This window comes from Leptonotus elevatus, chromosome 2 (assembly GCF_054856555.1).
Source record: "Leptonotus elevatus isolate MCC_2025b chromosome 2, RoL_Lele_1.0, whole genome shotgun sequence".
Lineage (NCBI taxonomy): Eukaryota > Metazoa > Chordata > Actinopteri > Syngnathiformes > Syngnathidae > Leptonotus > Leptonotus elevatus.
In genome coordinates this window covers 36,279,766-36,302,524 of record NC_141240.1, presented here as the reverse complement: position 1 = coordinate 36,302,524, position 22,759 = coordinate 36,279,766, and the positions used below count along the sequence as shown (strand labels likewise).

General features: G+C 39.1%; 1 protein-coding gene and 1 long non-coding RNA gene across 2 annotated transcripts; one reads left to right on the top strand and one right to left on the bottom strand.

The window, feature by feature from the left end:
* The first annotated feature begins 259 nt into the window (after window positions 1–259).
* On the top strand, window positions 260–20,501 carry LOC147179818 (NUAK family SNF1-like kinase 1). The gene is made up of 7 exons (XM_086069759.1): window positions 260–599; window positions 9,175–9,295; window positions 9,573–9,724; window positions 12,499–12,564; window positions 14,265–14,384; window positions 15,456–15,588; window positions 17,466–20,501. The coding sequence occupies exons 1-7, from the start codon at window positions 360–362 to the stop codon at window positions 18,536–18,538; spliced, it is 1,905 nt and encodes a 634-aa protein (XP_085925885.1). The 5' UTR covers window positions 260–359; the 3' UTR covers window positions 18,539–20,501.
* LOC147179817 (uncharacterized) lies at window positions 9,669–22,748 on the bottom strand. Its single transcript, XR_015094200.1, has 3 exons — window positions 22,718–22,748; window positions 18,249–18,490; window positions 9,669–9,820 (listed from the first exon to the last, which is right to left on the bottom strand). It is a non-coding gene; the product is annotated as an uncharacterized LOC147179817 (long non-coding RNA).
* Window positions 22,749–22,759: the final 11 nt, after the last annotated feature.

Below are 22,759 nucleotides of genomic sequence, written 5' to 3'. Positions count from 1 at the left end.
ATACTAAATTAATAATAATTCATTAGTCGTGCCACTGCCAAGTTGCCAAGACCAGTATTGTAAATAACTGAAAAATATATAAAATAAAATAATCACTGTGTACTTTTTTCTCCTCAGACAGTAATAGCATAATCCTTGCTTTTACACACGCATCTGAAAATAAAATAAAATATAATTAAGTGACAGCAGGCTGTTGAAATGACAAGGCTCCGCCCATTGTTAACCACGTGGTTTGCCCCACTCTTTGCCTGTTGCTCGGAGTTTATTGGCGCAGCAGCGATGCACTGTACTGCTCCTCATCTGCTGGCCAGGCTTCTGAATGCGCAACGTCGCGCGGTGGGAGTTTGTCGTCCGGTGCGATGGGCAGACGTGATGGGGACAGCAGAGTCGCGATGAGCAACGGCGAGCGTTCGGAACTCGGCTGCCGGCAGGAATCCCCTCGGAGGCTTGGCGGGTGCGGGTCGGACGCGGACATGATGGAGGTGAAGAAGCACCAACACAAACACAACTTGAAGCACCGCTACGAGCTGATGGAGACGCTGGGGAAGGGGACTTACGGAAAAGTGAAGAAGGCGGTGGACAGAGCGAGCCTCCAAACAGTAAGTGCATGATGATGCCGTCAAATGTTACAAAATAGGAGAGGCCGTCTGTATTACCTCTCACACTCAGTACTCAAATGCTCTCATTCGCACGACTTGAACGTGTATTTCAATATATGGCCGTATTTCAGTCTGGTGGTGTTTCCGCCGTGTGACTGAGCATTTGAGTTGTGTGTGAGAGCGTTTCGGTGGTGTATGGGCCTATATGAGTGGAGGGGGGAATTATGTAGTGTGTGAGAGCGTTTCGGTTGTGTTTGTAAGTGAAAAAATGTAAGTAGCTGTGTGAGAGCCTTTCAGTTGTGTATATAGTGTATATGAGAGTGTTTCAGTTGTATGTCAAGATCATTTCAGTTTTTGTGTGAGAGTATTAAATTAGTCTAAGACTATGTAGTTAAAGAAATGTCAATAGTCAGAGCAATTTAGTATGTGAGAGTTTCAGTAATAAAGTATTTTCAGTAGGCCGATGGTGTGAGAGCATCAGTTGAGTGTGTGAGTGAAGCAGAATAAGTATGAGAGCATTTCAGGTGTTTGTGTGAGAGCGTTTTGGTGGTGTATGGGCCTATGAGTGGGGGGTATATGTAGCATGTGAGAGCATTTCAGTTGTGTTTGTAAGTGAAAACATTTCAGTAGCTGTGTGAGAGCCTTTCAGTTGTGTATATGTGTGTAAATGAGAGTGTTTCAGTTGTATGTCAAGATAATTTCTGTTTTGTGTGAGAGTATTAAATTAGTCTAAGACTATGCAGTTAAAGAAATGTCAATAGTCAGAGCAATTTAGAATGTGAGAGTTTTAGTAGTAAAGTATTTTCAGTAGGCCGATGTGTGAGAGCATCAGTTGATGTGTGAGTGAAGAAAATAAGTATGAGAGCATTTCAGGTGTTTGTGTGAGAGTGATTCAGTTGTACTGTGTTTTTAGTAACACGTATTTTGTGTGTCTGAGTGTGTGAGAGTGTTAAAGTAGTGTATGTTGTTGAAGAGATGTCAGTAGTGAGTGCATTTCAGCATGTGAGAGTTTCAGTCGTGTACTGTACATGAGAAAAAGTATTTTTAGAAGGCCTATAGTGTGCGAGCATCATTTGTGTGTGAGAGAAAAAATTAGTAAGTACGAGAGCATTTTAGGTGTGTGTGTGTGTGTGTTTGCGTGAGAGAGAGTAAGTCAGTTGTACTTTTTTTTTACAAGTCTGTTGTGGTCTGAGTGCATTTTAGCAGTGTGTGAGTGTTTCAGTGGTCAGTTGTTTCTAAGAGCATTTTAGTTGTGTGTGTGTGTTAGCAGGCAAATGAGAGACTTTCAACGTTTTCTGTAGTGTATGAGTATGTTTCAATTGAGTGTCAAGAGCATTTCAAACAAAAGCTGAAATTGCGAGGATTCTGCCATTGACGGCTATAAACGTCAAAAATTCATTTTAACTATTTCTATTAGTTTCAATTTTTTTTCACTTTTGTTAACAAGAGTATGAAAAGCTAGATTTTTTTATTGTATCAGAACAGATATCAAATTTGTGATTAATCGTGAGTTAACTAGTAAAGTCATGTGATTAATTACAATAAAAAAAAATTATCGCCTGACGCCCCTAATTTTTAATAATCTTTTCTTTAAAACATTTTTTTAAATTAAAATGTTTTTTTAAAGAAAAGATTATTAAAAAATATATATATTTTTTTTTTAGAGAAAAGATTATTAAAAATTAATGGCATCAGACGATTAAAATTTGTAATCGTAATTAATCGCATGACTTCACTAGTTAACTCATGATTAATTTTATATTTTATATCTGTTCTAAATGTACAAAAACAAAATTTTCTAGGTTTTCATACTCTTGTTAACAAAAATGCATTTTTGACGTGTATAGCCGTCAATGGCAGTGAATGTGTTGTAAGTTAGGAATAATTGCCCAATTGTCGACTATTTTGCAAACAAATTATGATGAATACGTTATCAAAATACGAATACTGACCTGTCTTACGGTTTGAGTTTCATCGGGAGAAGATGTTTAGGATGCTGCTCTCGCTTCCTGAGATGCCTTTGGGCTGACTCACTCGGCACTTGAACAAGGGGACAAACTTTTCCACAATGGAGTGTGACTCCACACACAAACACACATGAGGACGTTCCTTTTGTCCAAACATTTTGAAATATCGCCTTAAACATACTCACTAAACTTAATCTGTTGCTGTGTTTTGATCCCGGCATAGAGGAAGCGACTCCATCCGCTCTGAATGCCTTTCGGTCTTTGTAGTAAACAAAACACAATGTGATAGGGATGATCCCTTTTTCTTTTTTTTTTATACAGAGACCGTTGAAGTCGAACCGGTGAGGTTTTGGTAAGGCAAGGATAAATGCTGAATTCCTTGCACCACCACTGTGCACATACCAAGGATTCTTTGCAACAAAACGGACATTATTTTTGGAAGCGGGACTGAGGGGGCTGTTGTTTGATAATGACCATGGGGAGGACGAGGACGAGGTCAGCGCTTACCGGACGGAAACGTTACTAACATCAAAGAGAACCACGCCTCTTATCATGTTAAGTAGATGTAGGCCGATGTGCTTTTTTTTCAGGGAGGATACCGATTATCGGTAGTCATGGAGGCCGATAAACGATAATTGAGGCCGATATACATTTGCAGGGGGAAAAAAAGATGTCGTCAAAATTTTTTTAGAATAAAACTCCAGCACTTGCCTGCTTAAATGCCTTCAAGCACATGTTTATTAACTCATTCACTGCCATTGACGGCTATAGACGTCAAAAATTCATTTGAACTATTTCTATTAGTTTCACATTTTTTCCCACTTTTGTTAACAAGAGTATCAAAACCTAGATTTTTTTTAATTGTACATTTAGAACAGATATCAAATTTGTGATTAATCGTGAGTTAACTAGTAAAGTCATGTGATTAATTACGATTACAAAATTTAATTGCCTGACGGCCCTAATTTTTTGTAATCTTTTCTTTTCTCTTCTTTTAAAACACATTAACATTTTTAATTGTAATTAATCGCTTGACTTCAATAGTTCACTCATTATCAATCACAAATTTTATATCTGTTCTAAATGTACAATATTTTTTTCCAGGATTTCATACTCTTGTTAATAAAAGTGGGAAAAATGTTAAACTAATAGAAATAGCTGAAATTAATTTTTGACGTCTATAGCCGTCAATGGCAGTGAATGAGTTAAACAGCTTTTGTGATTTGCAACATGTTAAAGGTTTTTTAATTACCATCAGCTTTTGCACCAACTTTAATGCCAACTCCCAAATAGCCACTAATTCACGGGCTAACTTTTAGCTCGCAGGCTAACCATTCACTCTCACGCTAACCCCGGGATAACTCCCCAATAGTCGCTAAAAAAACGGCTATTAGGTTAGCCTGCAAGCTAACCCTTAGCTTGCGGGCTAACCTAATAGCCGTTTTTTAACAGTTAGCTGCTAATTCGCGAGCTATTTGACAGTTAGTGCGCGGCTGAATGGTTAGCCCGCAAGCTAACCGGCTAGCTCGCGGGCTAACCATTCACCCGCACGCTAATAGCCGCTAATTCGCGAGCTAACGGTTAGCTGGCCGGGCCGATTATCGGTCTATCCCTAATGTTGGGTCAGTCATTTGTATGGGTGGCGCTATGAAGCACAACTTACCGCAGTGGTGTCCAAACTGTGGCCAACCCTCCATTTTTAAGCAGCCCGTTACATATGCTACTAATAGATTTGTTTTATATGCTCTAGAGCAGGGGTCTGCAACCCGCGGCTCTGGAGCCACATGTGTCTCTTTGGTCCCTCTCCTGTGGCTCCCTTTGGATCAAAAAAAAAAAAGAAGGAAATTGTAGAAATGAGTATGCATATTTATTTTTTATTTGCTTAGCTAAAACATTTCAATGAATGAATGGTTTAGATGACTAATAATTCATTTTAAAAAAAATTACACGACGCGTTAACTTGTTTTTCATCGATCATCTAAAATTGTGATCGAACAGAGATGTGTCATCATTAAGAAGCGCTTAATAAGAAAGCAATCATAATTGTGCAACGGTTTTGCGACGGTCACATCAGTCCCCGGAGTTTGTTTGTGTGGTTACGTAACTGACTGGGGTGATGGAGCGTGTGAATTGTGCCTCAGAATGGCTCATAAATGTTGATTTCCTTCAGCTGAGAATGTCGAGGCGGGGACGCAGGGGAAAGGCCCGTTCGCCCAGGGGGGGGGAGGGAGACTTGCGTCAATCCATTCTCGCTCGTGAATACACTTCAGGTAAAACTTTATTCATCCCAGGCAGAGGGGATTGTTTTTGTTAAATTTGTGTTAATAACGTTTTGCTTAGGAAAATAAAATGTGTTCTAAGCATATGCAATGCATATCACGTGGCCTCGTGCCGAAACCTTGTACCACCAAATGGTCATTTTTCAGGAGACTCCAAAAACTATTAACGTAACATCATCAAAAAGAGCAAGCCATTTTCAACACTTTAGATTGGTCTTTAACTCATTCACTGCCGTTGACGGCTATTGGCGTCAAAAATTCATTTGAACTATTTCTATTAGTTTCACATTTTTTCCCACTTTTGTTAACAAGAGTATGAAAACCTAGAAAGAAAGACAAATTGTACATCTAGAACAGATATAAAATGTATGATTAATCGTGAGTTAACTAGTGAAGTCATGCGATTAATTACAATTAAAAATTGTAATCGCCTGATGAGATGATTATTAAAAATAAGGGGTGTCAGGCAATTAACTTTTTTTATCGTAATTAATCACATGACTTCAATAGTTAACTCACAATTAATCACACATTTTATATTTGTTCTAAATGTGCAGTATAACAAATTCTAGGTTTTCATACTCTTGTTAACAAAAGTAGAAAAAAATGTTAAACTAATAGAAATAGTTAAAATAATTTTTTGACGTTTATAACCGTCAATGAAAGTGAATGAGTTATTAAAAATGTCCAAATCCTCGAAATTTCAGCTTTTGTTTGAAATGCTCCACTTTTGTTAACGAGTATGAAAATCTAAAAAAAATCAAATAAAATTGTACATTTAGAACAGATTTTAAAAAAAGTAATTAATCGTGAGTTAATTAGTGAAGTCATGCGATTAATTACAATTAAAAATTGTAATCGCCTGACGAGATGATTATTAAAAATTAGGGGTGTCAGACAATTCATTTTTTTTTTATCGTAATTAATCGCATGACTTCAATAATTAACTCACAATTAATCACACATTTTATATCTGTTCTAAATATGCAATATAAAAAATTCTAGGTTTTCATACTCTTGTTAACAAAAGTATAAAAAAAAATTAACTAATAGAAATAGTTAAAACGATTTTTTGACGTTTATAACCGTCAATGGCAGTGAATGAGTTATTAAAAATGTCCAAATCCTCAAAATTTCAGCTTTTGTTTGAAATGCTCCACTTTTGTTAACGAGTGAATATCTAAAAAAAAAAAAAAAAAAAATTACATTTAGAACAGATAAAAAATTTGTAATTAATCGTGAGTTCATTAGTGAAGTCATGCGATTAATTACAATTAAAAATTGTAATCGGCTGACGAGATGATTATTAAAAATTAGGGGTGTCAGGCAATTAATTTTTTAAATCGTAATTAATCGCATGACTTCAATAGTTAACTCACAATTAATCACACATGTTATATCTGTTCTAAATGTGCAATATAAAAAATTCTAGGTTTTAATACTCTTGTTAACAAAAGTAGGAAAAAATGTTAAACTAATAGAAATAGTTCAAATGATTTTTTGACATTTATAACCGTCAATGGCAGTGAATGAGTTATTAAAAATGTTTAAATTCTCTAAATTTCAACTTTTGTTTGAAATGCTCCACTTTTGTTAACGAGTATGAAAATCTAAAAAACATTTAGAACAGATAAAAAATTTGTAGTTTACTCTTGTTAACAAAAGTATATATATATATATTTTAAATAATAGAAATAGGTCAAATATAACCGTCAACGGTAGTGAATGAGTTAATTTGACTGACCAATAGTTATGTGGAAAAATAAGAAATCTGTCAAATTGTGATTTGATGCGTTTCTGGCCCAGTGATGTGCTGTTTATGTGTATTTGACATTTTAAATAGGGTTAGAAGTAGAGGTGCAACAATTAATCTACATTTGACAATTAATCGATTATCAAATTAATCAAAAACTAATAATTGATTAATAAATTAGAGACATGTTAAAATAAGTTTTTCCATTCCTCGACGCACAAATTGCAGATTATATCAAGACTATATTAAATCTAAATAAACAAATTTATCGGGTATCGGTATCGCCCATACAAAGCAGGAAATCATCGGTTATCGTATCGGTTGAAATTTTTCATACTGTGCATCACTAGTGGCATATGTAAATTTCCATGTGTAAACCCACGCTCCTGATTGGTGGGCTGGTTTCACGCTCGTTCATGGTTGGCCGCTAGAATAGATTTTCGATTGAGAAAGATTTTTGATTCAAAATGATTTGATTGACAATGATTTTTGCTTCAATCTGTAGATGTGCAAGGAATTGTAATGATCTACTCCAGATTGACTCGCTAATGCTAATTAGCGCGCTACTTGCGGTACTTTTCTCACTTAAAAGAACGGCTCCACGCTGCAAAAAAACAACTTTTATTGGATTCACTTGATTGTGACTTTGTGTGACAGTGTATCAGACCGCGTGGAACCTCACTGCCCCTCAGTGGCCAAACCGGGTACAACATGAACAGCGCTCCAAATAAAGGCACACACAGACAAAGGCAAGACAGTATAAAATAATTGAAATAAAATCGATTTTGGGACATTTAAAATCGATTCTGAATCGTACTAATCGATTTTTTTTGGGCACACCCCTAGTAAATATAGTATGTGACTAAAAGGTCACTGAATTACCACTCATAAAATGAAGTTGGTATGCGCTGCTATCTTCTTAAGTGAGGTATGTTGTCCAAAGAGGTTTCGGGGCTCATATTGAGGGTCTGTCCGGCCGGGTGTTGCGTGTCTGCCTCCCGGTTGGGGGTTACATCGGAGTGCAGTAAGTGCTCAGGATTAAGGAAAGGAGTGTGAACAGTGCAGCTGTCAACCGTCTGCCCTCGCGTGTGTTCACATTCACCATCCAGGCTTTAAAAGCCCAATAATCACCTCTAATACCTGGGGATTGTATTTATGTCCATGTAAGCATCATTATATTACTCGTATTGATTCATGTCTTTGTCTCCATCTGCTTGTTGAGCTAATGGATGAACTGTTCTTTTTTTTTTTGTGTGTGTGTGTGTTAATTTATGAGAAGGTTGAAGGAGGAAAATGAATGGTGGGTTTGCACATCGCTTATGCCGTATGAGTGGAGCACAGTATGGATTTTTAAAAAAACAACTAGCAAATAAGCACACACAGACGAGCACATATGGAGGTGGGTCGGGGGGGAACAGTACAGCCATCCTGCAGAGGGCGCCACCACATCCCATCTGCAGGTGCGCATATGAGTGGGTATGCGTGAGTTTGTCCTTTGTCCCAGCAGCACGCCAGCACAACGTCTTGTTGCCATGGAGACGACCCCGAAGCGTTACAGTGATTGTCACAGATGCTATTCGTTAGCCCAATTATTTGTCAACATTGGCACAAGGCATAATTCTCTTGGTTTTATATTTTGTTTGACAGTAAGTGTCAACTTTGAGTGGCAATAAACCGCTCGCTCGAAGGCTCGTTTTTGAACATTTAGTCCGCCAGACAAACGGTTCCTGAGTTGAGTTGAATTCACTGCCACCAGCTTGTAATTCCAAGCTATATAATAGGGATGGACCGATAATCGGCCCAGCCGATATTCAGCATTTTAAATTTATGAATTTTTTTTTGATGGCCGATAAATTAAAAACAGTTATTTTTGCTCCGACGGGTGCATTTCTCCTTCGTCTAGTCTGTGGCTGTTGACTTCCTGCAGCATTGGCCCGCCCACAGCACCATCTGATTGGTTGCTCGTGCAGTGCTAACAGCTAATAAGCAGCAAAAGTTCGGCTCTTCTCTAGACGCTCACATGCAGACGAAAATCCAATGCAGACGGTTAAGTTGAACTTGCTACCATGTGTGTTAAATAAGCTATATAAATAAAGCTGCTCCTGATAGTTGACAATGCGTTAGCTCGTGATTTAGCGGCTATTTGGGAGTTAGCTTGTGGGCTAATGGTTAGCCCGCGAGCTAACGGCTAGCTCGCGAATTAACAGCTATTTGGGAGTTAGCGTGCGGGCTAAGTTAGCCCGCGAGCTAACCGCTAGCTCACGAATTAGCGGCTATTTCGGAGTTAACGGTTAGCCCGCGACTTTTTATTGCTACAAATTTTGACACAATGAATATCGGCTTCAAATATCGGCTATCGGCCTCCTTGACTAACGATAATCTGTATCGGTATCGTCCCTGAAAAAAGCATATCGGTCTATCTCTACTATATAATCAGTCAAGCTTTGGCTTGTTTCTCCAAAAACGTTTCACAGCGCATTCTTTCTTTGTTAGTTCCCAAATGCGGCCATTGCTGATGTGTGTTTATGACGGTGGCTTGAAAGCGGACGACATCAAATGTGTATTTATTTTCTCAGGTGGCCATCAAGACGATCCGTAAGGAGCGCATCACAGACGACCTTGAAAAAATTCACATCCAGAGAGAGATTGAGATTACCTCCTCACTCCGGCACTCCCACATCATACGCTTCCTCGAGGGTAACGATGATCATAACATAATCAATGCTCAAGTGAAATACAACTGTAAAGATAAGGAATTAAAAAATCCTTATTTTAGAAGTAATTATAATAATGATTCATTACTGTTTAAGCAGCGGTACTGTAAAGCTTATCCTGTAAAACTTGGTGTCAAATCACGTCCGTTTACAATTTCTTTTATTAGATTCATATTGATCTGGTTGTTCCAACTTCTAAATATTTCATGGCCTCGCGGAAAGTGAAACTGATCCCAAATGTCTCCCATGCGCCAACGCAGTGTTCGAGAGCCGCGACAAGATTGTGATTGTGATGGATTACGCCAGCAAAGGGGAGCTGTACGATTACATCCTGGACAAGGGGAGACTCACGGAAACAGAAGCCCGAAGCATCTTCAGGCAAATCACGTCGGCTGTCCACTACTGCCACGAGGTTCGAACGCACACGACAAACTCAAGGAATGTATGGCGACTTGGCACCGGCGTCATTTCACGAGTCGCATTGCAGCGGCAGATGAAGCATTCAACCCTGCAAACAGATAAGAGTCCCGCTAAATCGGCTAAATCCTAATCCTGCGGGAAAAAAACTTGACTTCAGTTCTCTTTGGGTTAAGAGCGCATTAGGCAGAGATTGTACGTGTACAGTCACACACTGACACATTTAACAAGCACGTTTTATTGAATCAGCTTTATTTCTTCTTCCATGTTGCTATATGCCTTTCAAAGGACTCTTATTTCTTTGTATTGTTTTTACATGACATGCCGGAAATTGATGAATCTGATTTAGGGTATCTAAAAGTGCATTTTTATTAGGGGTGTGAATTGCCTAGTACCTGCCGATTCGATTCGTATCGCAATTCATAGGTCACGATTCGATTAGATGCCGATTAATCTATTAATTGATTATTGCGATTTTTATTTTATTTTTTACTCAAATTTAGAAAATACAAATCAGTAAACTTGTACATGTACACTGTAAGATTTGTATGAAAATGTATTTATTTATCTGAAAATTCAGGCTTGTAACTGAGCCACTGCATTTAACAAACAGGTTGCAGGTTCGAGAATTGCACGCTGTAATATCGCGATATATTGCCGGATCGATTTTTTTCTAACACCTCTAAATTTTATTGAAGTTAGGCACGTGAGCGTCATTGTTCCGTGTTCTATCCCTTTCCTTTTAGCTGCTCTATTTCTTCATGAGTCCCTCACAGAGATTATCTTGCTGTTTTTACGGCTTTAGCGCATCCAGGAAGGTGGATTTTCTCCGCCTTGTGCCCAGAAGACGTTGCCCCAAAATAGACTTGAGTGTTTCTGTGTAAATGAATTATTGAATGTTCCGCTCGTCTATGCAGGGCACAGCAAGAGATTGTCGAGATGAGTAAAAACCGATTTCAATTTATCTTGAGTTAATTTTCCGGTTGAATTTATACGGTTCATAAAATTGAGCACTATAATGTAGTTTCGTTTTTTTAGTCACATCTGCCGCAGTCGTAGACATTTTACAGAACATTCATGAGGTCATTGATCTTTACTTACATTAAAGGGGCCTTTAGAGGATATAATTAACTCATTCACTGCCATTGACGGCTATTGACGTCAAAAATTCATTTGAACTATTTCTATTAGTTTCACATTTTTTTCCACTTTTGTTAACGAGTATGAAAACCTAAAAAAAAAATTGTACATTTAGAACAGATATAAAATTTGTAATTAATCATGAGTTAAATATTGAAGTCATGCGATTAATTACAATTCAAACATTTAATCGTGGCGGCACGGTGGATGACTGGTTAGCACGTCCGCCTCCCAGTGCAAAGGTTGTGAGATCAAGTCCGGGCTTCGGCCTTTCCTGGGTGGAGTTTGCATGTTCTCCCCGTGCTTGCGTGGGTTTTCTCCGGGTACTCCGGTTTCCTCCCACATTCCAAAAACATGCATGGCAGGTGAATTGGACACTCCAAATTGTCCATAGGTGTGATTGTGAGTATGGTTGTTCGTCTCTGTGTGCCCTGCGATTGGCTGGCAACCAGTACAGGGTGTACCCCGCCTACTGCCCGAAGCCAGCTGGTATAGGCTCCAGCAACCCCGCGACCCTTGTGAGGACAAGCGGTACAGAAAATGGATGGATGGATGGATGGACATTTAATCGTCTGACACCCCTAATTTTTTATCTTTTCTTCTTTTTTTTAAATTAGGGGCATCAGGCGATTAAAACATTTTATTGTAATTAATCACATGACTTCACTAGTTAACGCAACATTAATCACAAATTTTACATGTTCTAAATGTACAAAAAATGTTTAGGTTTTCATACTCTTGTTAACAAAAGTGGAAAAAAAATATGAAACTAATAGAAATAGTTCAAATGAATTTTTGACGTCTATAGCCGTCAATGGCAGTGAATGAGTTAATTGTAATATGATGTAATGGACTTGTTAGCCAATGACTGTAAGCAGAATTTTGCTTCCCAATCACACAACTTGCCAGGTCGCTTCAGTGAATGATAGTGAGGATGTCTCCTGGTTCACTGCTTACTTATATACATTATTACCTGCTCACAGTGTAATAATGGCTTCGTATTGCAGCAACAGGCTGGAATCTGAATTTATTCATTGTAAAAAAAAAACAAAGAGGAAAAACACAGTAGTTCATTTTTTAAAGGGACAGTGTGTAATAATTAGCGCCGTCTAGTGGTGAACTAATAATTCATTTAAAAAACCTCACATCAACGTACATTTTTTTTTTTATATACTTGTAGGCCTAATAATCGCTAATTATATTACATAGGTCGCACCATGCTTTCGGGAGGCTGACATGTTTCGCTGCCATCTTTCTGCTATGGATACCCAAAAGACAACTTTGCAAAGATAGTTTTGTTTTTCAGGGGGTCGTCGTAGGGCCCCCGCCACTTGTTGCACTCTGCTTTGCTCTCGCAAGCTTTTGCTAGCTTCTCCCGCCAGCCGCTCTTGTTAGCCACTCCGGCCGATTGGATATGGCTAACTCCAGCTAGCCGTTCTTGTTAGCCGCTCTGGCTAACTCCTGCTCGCTCGGTATTTCACTGTCGCTCGCTATGTTTGTTGGTGGTTAAAAAATATATATATGTTGTATCAGATATAATAAACCTCCAGAGAACATGACTCGTATGTTTGTGGGCTGAGAGAAACTTTGCTTGTTTGCAGCACGTGACGTGTTTGTGATCTCTTGCAGAACCATGTTGTGCATCGAGACCTTAAGCTGGAGAACATCCTTTTGGATCAAGATCTGAATGTGAAGGTATGGAAAAGCAGCAGCGGCATCCACAAATGGATAAAGGATCATGATCGGGGATGATAAAGTCCCTAAAACAGATATTATTGCGTGATACAGTTGGGCATGTAGCAAGCACAAGCAGGGCAAATATAGTTCCAAGGCTTAAAATAAAAAAAACGTTACTCCCTGCCTGATTTAGCTATTTTCGTTCCATATATGGCAGTGGTGAGGAATGCAAGGAATCTACTGGCAATCAAAGGTACCCATTAGAAGTGAGCCCATGCAGAGACTGCCCAGCTGGACTTGGTTGTTTCCAATGGTTGGCTTCAACACACTCGACGGTTACCAGCAGCGCACAGCAGGAAGCGGCCAATGCATGGACATAATTTGTCTGCCGTACACAGCAGCTGCGAGTTTGACTGTGCTGATGATGCCTTGCCTTCATTTGTATTTGTATTTTTTAGGCGGTGTACTGCGGAACGACCACATTGGTGGTTGGCTTGGTTAATGTTACGCAGCGTAAACACTGCAACGCGCGGTTGTTGTTATTCCGTAACAAATGTGAGCGATAAAGTGTCATCCCCCAACCTGCAACTCTCTTCCGTGGAAATGAAGCCGCAGCGTTGAGTATTTTTATCCGCTGACACACTGATAGTGTGTTGGTATGTGCATGCTAACATAATCTCTTCAGATAAAGAGGAGAGCCTCGGTGTGTTTGCGTATGGCCCTCATGATTCTTCCACTACGTGACTAACTGTGAGCAGTCAGATGTCTTTGGTCTATTGGCCATGTATGCACGTAGCCGGGTTTTTTTGCAAACGGGAGATATTTTGCTGCCGCTTGCCCTGTCGTTTTTTTCATTACAAACGAAGGTTTCTAAAAACTGAAGATTTGTGCATTTCTTCGGCTCGCGTACGTCGTCCTCTACACACGTCGCTATCACATACCTCAAGTTGTTAATAAAGAAGGGGAAAAAAAGGCGGCGTGGATTCGCTTCCCCACCCGGGAGACCTCGTTTGTATGTATATGTGTGTGGTGAGTGGGGAAAAAAAGTTGTTAAAAAAATATCCTCTTTGTTTTCCTCTATGCTCCGTTTATGATGTACTCATTGATTGTTTACAAGTATTTTTTTTAATTAATAAAAAAAAAAGTCTGGTGTGCGCTGACAGCACTGATCCGCATATATACAGATCAGCGGCTGACAGTCCGCGCTTGTGTGACGTATGGTGAAGTGACGTCAAGAGATGAGCCGTATTTGGCTAACTACTGCCGCCTAGAGGCTTGGCATGCATCTCATTGTCGGCCCAATTTGTGGAAGTGTCGTCGCCAGACGGCGGCGTACTCTGATTGGATAGGATTTGGGGAACTGTTGACACCTTAAGGTCTGGAATTGGTATGAACTGACTTAAAAACGCATTAATGCGGTTAGCTGTGGATGTTTTATTTTCTACAAACGTGGTGGCGTGGACACTATTTTTTCTACACCCTGAGAAGGGAAATTTCCGTTTTTAAAAAAAATACCCATAAATTATGTGAAGTTGCTATTGTGTAACTAAGCATACACAAATATAGTAATATAAGAGCATCAGATCGTTTTTTGTGGGTTTTTTTACATGGCAATTTCTTCCATAAAAAGACTTTGATGCATTTTAGGTACACTCATGAACACACAAAACAGTGTTGTTGTTATACCAAACATGTCCTCTCTCTTGCTCACTTTCTAGCTCGCTGACTTTGGCCTTTCAAATCAATACCAGAGAGGAACTCTGCTGCAGACCTTCTGTGGGAGTCCGCTCTATGCCGCCCCAGAAATAGTGACTGGGCTGCCCTACCACGGACCGGAGGTAGGTCCGAATAACATGTATAGTATAAATACACGAGCCAACAAAACCAAACTCAATTCCATCCATCTTCTACCGCTTATCCGAGGTCTAGCAACGTGCTGGAACATAAAAACTGAGACCTCGTATCAGGTTTTGAGGCTCCTAATACATGATGCTGTTCTGCATTATTTTTTTTTATTGAACTACAAAAACATGGTGCCATTGTCAAGGAGGAAGCAGATTGCAGCATATGATAATTTAACGTGACATTTAAAGACTGAGGCTGTTGGCAATGATTGATGTCCCTGATTGCATTTTGGTGACAGAGACTCTACTCGCTTTGCTTTATTGTCGTTGGTATATCTTAGCCTCTGTGTGGCGGGGGGCTGGGTCTCGCTTGGTAATTAGTACGGAATAGTGGTTTTTTTTTGGGGGGGGGGGTTGTGTTTTTGATTGGCTGTTACATCTGCAGTGTTGCAATGCCATTCACAGTTAACTCGAATTTGGAATTGCAACGAAATAAAAGGTCAATTATGGAAACGCAGTTGCTGAGTTCCACAAACACACACTCACTCACACGTCACATCTCCGTAAAGATCACTTTTCAGAAAGACAAAGTAAACGGCAGGTTTGTTGAGACTTGAATTGGTCATTCATTTGTAAAAATACCAGACCCACATGGGGACTGACGAGTATTTATCCAACAATATGAAATAGACCAAATTTAGGCATAGGAGGTTTCTGCCCTACAGTGACAGTATTCTAATAATATCCAAGAGCTGTCTCAATCTTCCTCTACAAAGATCATTTCTATCTGTGTCCTTTCTACTTTGTAATGGTCTGGCCTGGGTAATTCTGAATTCATTTGTATTAATATTCATGATTTTATTCATTCATCTTATCTTTCATTCACCTGTTTCTGTTACCTGTCCGCATTATGTAAGGTTTGCTTGGAAATTAATTTCCTGTCGTCGTACAACTTTCCCTTGAATGCTCAGCTTTTAAAATCTGTAAACATTTGAAGCACCCAAGCTGTATTTGTCTCGTTTCATGGTTTCGACCCGTTTGTGTGTGTGTGTGTGTGTGTGCCAGGTGGACTGCTGGGCGCTGGGTGTGCTTCTGTACGCGCTGGTGTACGGCAGCATGCCGTTTGATGGGGCCAGTCACTCTATCCTCAAAGAGCAGATATGCCAAGGACGCTATCGAAGACCCAACCCCCCCTCAGGTGAACCTTTTGCAGTGACCACTGTATATAATATGCGGGCAAGCGTAGTAGCACAACAACAGAAAATGAAAAGGGGACTGCAGCGTGTATCTTGCTTGTAAAAGTATGGCAGAACTTGAAGGAGCTCTTCACAGCTGCTAATGTTTGCCTCAATGGTAAACAAATTGGTTTACTGCTCGCTTTTCAGTTCTTGTGAAAAGAGCAAATGGTACACTACCGTAGAAATGAAAACAAAAACACTTTCTTTCTTTCGAAAAAGGATCGGTCGAGATCAGGGGCCTGTAACCTGCGGCTCTGGAACCACATACGGCTTTTTAGTCTCTCTCCTGTGGCTCTCTGTGGTTGGCTAAAAAATGAGTAGAAATTATTATATATATATATATATATATATATTTACATATATATATTTATTTTTTTTAGATTAAATATTAGTACAAATTTTTAAGTTGTCACAATAAGAGAGACGAAAGGTAGATGAAAACGTTTTTAAAATGACCTAAAAATTTCCCAAAAGAAAACAGAAAATAAATATAAAATGTCCATGAAATTGCCAAAAATGTCAAATAATTGAAAAAGTCTGAAAATTATTAAAAATGAAAAGAAAAATAAGTAGAAAATAACACGTTCAAAGTGTAACTATAAATGTCCAAAAACAAAATAAAGGCAGAAAATTACTATAACATTTATTTGGAATTTCCCAATAAGTCGGCAAATTGATTTTTTTAAAGACATAAAAGAAAATGTTCAAAAAGTAACTAAAAAATGTCCAAAAACGAAATTAAAAAATCCCCAAAATTCCCATTTAATGTCCACAAATGGACCATTAAATGTCTACAAAATTGCCAAAAATGTCAAAGAATTAATAAAAGTCAGAAAATTGTTAAAAAATAAAAGAAAAATAAGTAGAGAATAAAACGTTCAAAGTGTAACTATAAATGGTCAAAAACAAAATAAAGGCAGAAAATTACTATAAAATGTATTTGGAATTGCCAAAAAAGTCAGAATTTTTTTTAAGACATAAAAGAAAATGTTCAAAAAGTAACTATAAAATGTCCAAAAACAAAATAAAAATATCCCCAAAATTCCCATTTAATGTCCACAAATGTACCATTAAATGTCTACAAAATTGCCAAAAATGTCAAAGAATTAATAAAAGTCAGAAAATTGTTAAAAAAGAAAAGAAAAATAAGTAGAGAATAAAACGTTCAAAGTGTAACTATAAATGGTCAAAAACAAAATAAAGGCAGAAAATTACTATAAAATGTATTTGGAATTGCCAAAAAAGTCAGAATTTTTTTTTAAGACATAAAAGAAAATGTTCAAAAACTAACTATAAAATGTCCAAAAACAAAATAAAAATATCCCCAAAATTCCCATTTAATGTCCACAAATGTACCATTAAATGTCCACAAAATTGCCAAAAATGTCAGAAATTTGACAAAAATGCAAAAGAAGTCGATAAATGTATGAAAAATGAAGCATGAAGAATTACAACAACAACAAAAATTCCAAAAAGGGAAGACAAAATTGAAGACAATGAACCTCAAAGTATTGGATGCTGCATGTTTTTCTGTTATGCTGCAGCTCTAATTAGCTCTTGGGCCCTCAGTACATTAGACTAACACCAACACATTTCCTACATCACAATGTTTAAATGGTTTGCGATTCCAGACACATTTTTTTGTTATTTGGCTTAAATTTTGACAGTAAAGGTTGCAAAGACCTGGTCTAGATAGTCTTAATCAGGAGTTATCACTGTCCTCGCAAAGCCACGCACGTGAAATTGTAACACTTTAATGACCAGAGAACAGAAAACAGACAGTGTTATCTATTTATTGGCGCCTTTCAAATAACCCTCGACTTCCTCTGCCTGCCAGACGCCTGCGCTCTTATCGACTGGCTGTTGACGGTGCGTGTGGACGAGAGGGCCACGATCGAGGACGTGGCCAACCACTGGTGGGTGAACTGGGGATACGAGGAGAGCGTGTGTGACTGCGCTTCATCGCCGCACCCAGACTGTCCCTCCCCCCTCCTGGCTCGCTACATCGACTGGCAGAATCGGGTTGTGGACAGTTCGGCCGCCGAGCCGGGACGCCTCCCCGCTCATCCGCGTTACTTCAGCTTTCCGCTTCGGGCTGAGCGAGGAGGAAGAACGCGAGGAGGAACGTCCAGCGTCAGAAAGTCTCGCAAGGAGAACGCCATTCCTCACGCTACGCAAGGAGCGTGCGGCGGTGCAGCAGTTTCGTCCTCCGCCGAAAGGAAGAAACCCAAAAGTATTCTGAAACACCAGAGGAGTTTTGACTCTGTTTTGCACAGCCCCCCCAAAGAAAATCCGCACCCGGGTACCGTTGATCCCCAGCTTTATTACGCACATGCCGAGGTCCTGGCCACTAGTCTGCCATCTCCTTGTACATTTAGACAGCCCTCCTCTAAAATGCCCAAAAAGGGTATACTTAAGAACCTCTATGAAGGGGAGACAGGTTATATCTCCTCCTCACAAGCAAAAGAATCCAGACCAGGCGCCCAAGAAAGCGTTGCGGACGATTCATGCTCCAACAAGCATCACACGTTTGTCCCCGCAGCGGAGGACAGTCCAACCATGCGCACAGAAGCAGTGAGAAGACGAAAGGGCATTCTTAAACGCAACGGCAAGTTCTCACGTAGTCTGGACCTTCCGGACGAACAGCGCTCAGCGCCGCCTTCCGAGCAGACGTCGCTCCCAGACACACTGCAGCAGTTCCTGCGGGCCAAAATGGCCGCCGATGGCCACCGCAGCCGCCCCTCCAGCGTGGTGAGCGAGGACAGCCTTTTCTCCAGCGACTCCTTCGACCTGCTGGACCTCAGCATCCAATCACGCGGCAGGGTTTTTTGTCAAGCGAGCTCGTGTAGCTCAGTGGAGGACCTGGGAGGCGGAGCGGGAGAAAGTGGAGGCGGTGAATCCAAGTGGTGATGTCCGTCATCAGATCGGTGGCTCATTTAAAGACCGCGTAAAGTGAAATCACATGTTTGAAGATCAACGCTGAATTCATGTGCAAAGACTGAGAACAATTTAGTCATGAATTCTGGAGCTGTTTTTCACCATTTCAGTTTTCCTGATTTTTGAGGCACATTAAAGCAACACTAAGGAACTTTTAGTTTATGTTGATTAAGGCGGCGCCGTATGGACAAAAGCGGTAATGTTATGCCTGAAGGAAGACCACATTTCCCATGAGGGCAAGCGCATTGCATCGTTTTTTTAGCTCAAACCAATCAAATTGACTTCCGACTTTGTAACGAATGGGTAATGGGGGAAGGGACGTATGCCCTAAAGCAGTCAGCACATTTGTAGTTTTTTTGTGTGGCAGTGTTCCGACCATCCTCCTCAATGTTGTTTAGTGCCGGTAAAATTGATGCAAACCCCCTCATGCCCTGGCAAAGGTACCATTCAACTAGTTTTAAGTCCATGTTTCATCAGAAAAGTTATGAAAATTATTTATTAAGGTTGGAAAGTTACTTTGTGCTACTTTAACTCATTCACTGCCATTGACGACTATAAGCGTAAAAAAATAATTTGAACTATTTCTATTAGTTAAAAAAAAAAAATCCACTTTTGTTAACAAGAGTATGAAAACCTAGGAAAAAAATATTTATTATACATGTAGAACAGATATAAAATGTGTGATTAATCGTGAGTTAACTAGTGAAGATTAATTACAATTAAAAATTGTAATCGCCTGACAAGATGATTATTACAAATTAGGGGCGTCAGGCGATTAAAATATCTTAAGTAATCGCATGACTTCAATAGTTAACTCACGATTAACCACAAATTTTATATTTGTTCTAAATGTGCAATAAAAAAAATTTAGGTTTTCATACTCTTGTTAACAAAAGTAGAAAAAAAAAAGGTAAACTAATAGAAATATTAAAATGATTTTTTGACGTTTATAACCGTCCATAGCAGTGAATGAGTTAAAGACATTATACATTAGCTTGACGTTAGCAATGAGTAGCTAGCAATGCCTGGATGCCACAATTTACAGAAAGGTTTTTTGTCGTTATTCAAATTCCCAAGAGAAGAGGCGACGCCACAAACGAGACGTCTGCCACAACAACAGAAGCCTGTTAGCTCGTGAGCTAGCCCTGTGGCTAGCACCTCTTCGGTGGGATATATTACAGCCATTGGATGCTTTAAGTGGATGTATTTTAAATGTGTAGGCAAAAAAAAAAGTAGCTAGATGAGTGGCATCCATTTTTCAGTCATTTACATTTTGCAGGTTTGTTACACCACTCTGTGGTTTGTCAAATTGAAAAGGAATCAATTTTCACTTTTCAGGGTCTTCAAAGTAGCCACAAAATGTGCTGTGTAGTAAATCAGGATTTTAACGGTTTTGTCATATTCTTACCTTTTACGGCTCATTTGTTGTTTCTCTACGGTTAATTTAAACTGTATTTGAGACAGCACACTAGGACATAAAAAGTGAAGCTACACTTTTATATTTGGTATACTAAAATCAGATTTATTGGATTCATTTTCATTCTTTGCGGGGCACTACGGGGGGTAAAACGTGTGAAGCACTGGCAACAAAAGCTTTCCATGATTGGCTTTGGATCAAATATTTTAAAAACAAGCACTCGTTTTGTTTTCAAGGCATCATATTTCATATCATTCTCACAACATGGAATAAACACGTGTGATTCTGTAAACATCATCAAACAATGTCTTCATTCCTGAACTTTTTGACACCTAATCGTAAACAACCACGAGATGAAACTGAGCCAAGTGTCGTCTTTATGTCTGGTATGGCTGACATAAACATAATACATTATACAGTACCGCACATTTGCAAGCATTGAGTCATGTCCAGTAATAATACTTTACATGCATATACAAGCTGGCCACACTTATGACACTTGGTTTGGTAAACTTGTAGCAACGACATTTTCTCCAAACAGTTACACAAACGAGCCCCAAGCATTTAAAGTGATGGGCTAGGTTACAGTTTTCTGCCGGAGTCCATTCTATTTTATACCAAGCTTTGTTGGCGTTGATTGTCGACGAAATGTAGATTTTTGAGCATCCTTTAGTCCTCAGTAACGGGCTCATACATTAAGGAGTTTAGAAAGTCAAAACAATGTATTTGAGAAATAATGTGTGAGCTGTTGCCTAATCCCAGTGACTATTTTCCTTAAACAGCGCCTTAAATATGTAAAACATTCTAATTATCTGCACTAATGATTAGTACAAACCAGGGTGAAAGCATTTCATGGCTAAGACTTACAACCAAGAGGCTTTTCTGATTTGTTTCTCTAGCACGTGAGGAGAAAGTACCACAGAGTGAACAAAGGTAGGCATTTTCTTTTAGTCACACTGATTCCTGAAACGCATTTATAACGACGTCATGCTCGTATCGCAAACGTGAAAGATATAACGCGGGGCAGCCTATTTCTTGAAATACAGTTTTTGTGGGGAGTTCGACAAACATAAAATGTAGGGGTGGGAATCTTTGAATGTCTCACGATTAGATTCCGATTTTTTTGGGCCTGCGGTTCGATTCAGAATCGATTTTCGATTAGGAGCGATTTTTTTTTAATTCAAAATGATTTGATTGACAATGATTTTTGCTTCAATCTATAGATGTGCTAGAAATTGTAATGATCTACTCCAGTCTGACTTGCTAATGCTAATAAGCGCTCTACTCGCGGCACTTTTATCACTCAAAAGAACGACTCCACGCTGCAAAAAAACAACTTTTATTGGAATAACTTGATCGTGACTTTTTCCTTCCACTCTCTAATATGGCTACAACTTAACAGTGTATCAGACCGCGTTGAACCACACTGCCCCTCAGTGGCCAAATTGGGTACAACATGAACAGCGCTCCAAATAAAGGCACACACAGACAAAGGCACGGCAGTATAAAATAATTTAAATGAAATTGATTTTGGGACATTTAAAATCGATTCTGAATCGCGATTCTTATGAGAATCGATTTTTGGGCACACCCCTAATAAAATGTAAGCAATAGCTTTAAAATGGTTCCATCCATCTTGTTGCACTTAATTACAATAGTGTTTTGAGTCACTGTAAAAAAGAAATATTCCCAATTTATGGCCTAACAACAATGATGATGTGAGTTAGTGCCACAGAAAAAGTCATTCTCCCTGTTGAGATCTTGTTTTTGTTGATAATATGAGGTGTCAGAAAAGCATCAAAACAAAATAGTCCAAACTTCGTATAAATTAAGTCATTCCATTCGAAGAAGCCCCTAGGAGTCAAAACACTCCGCAATGCTTCATGCCCTCCTGGAAAAATTATCCTCCACAGCTGTGTTGTAATGGAATATCTTGATATCATCCGCGTCTTCGTGACAGGTCTCCTTGAAGACCCCTCAAGCTTGGTAAAGAGGAACAAAGGAGATTGATGTTCTACTTGGCCGGGAAGTGTAAGATGCTCAGGGCATTGTGAGAAAGCGTGTTGTTATAGTGACACAGCCCAACAGCATTGTCCTGCAGCAACCCTCGCTTCCTCACCAACACTGAATACCGCAAACGGCACACTATCTCTTTGTAAACGTGTAGGTTGATCATCTGGCCCACACGGTAGAGGAAATTTTGTAGTTTGGGTTTGAAATGTACATAACTTCTGTGACACCGGTCCTGGAACTTTTCTGACATACCTCATTCTGTATTTTCCAAAATGTGGAGTTTTCAAATATTCTAAATATATATATGAAATGAAAAAATGTAGTTATTCACTTCAAAATAAATCACTGTATCGGAAAAGAAATTGCCCATTTTGAACCAATTAGTTTCGAGTAGACTCTAGCGCCATCTTGTGGTTGTTTGTGTTATTGTGACATAACAGCAGGAGAAGTAAAAAAATAAAAATATACATACATACTGTTTTCTTTTCTTGCTTCAAACAACGCAGTGGAATCATTATTTAGAGAGTTAAGTTAAGGAAAAAAAAGTATGTTTTCTATAGGCTACAAAAAAACACATTCCGACTACATTTAAATTGATTTCGACAGTGGTGTGATCACAGGAAGAAAGTATTCTTTTTTAACTGTAAGCAACACCATCTTACAGCAAAACTGCAATATTTGATCCGTTTCTGGAAAGGTAATAGGACACATTTTTCGCTTACTTGTGTCCGCTTGTTTCCCAAACGGTTGCCGGGGAGACTCAT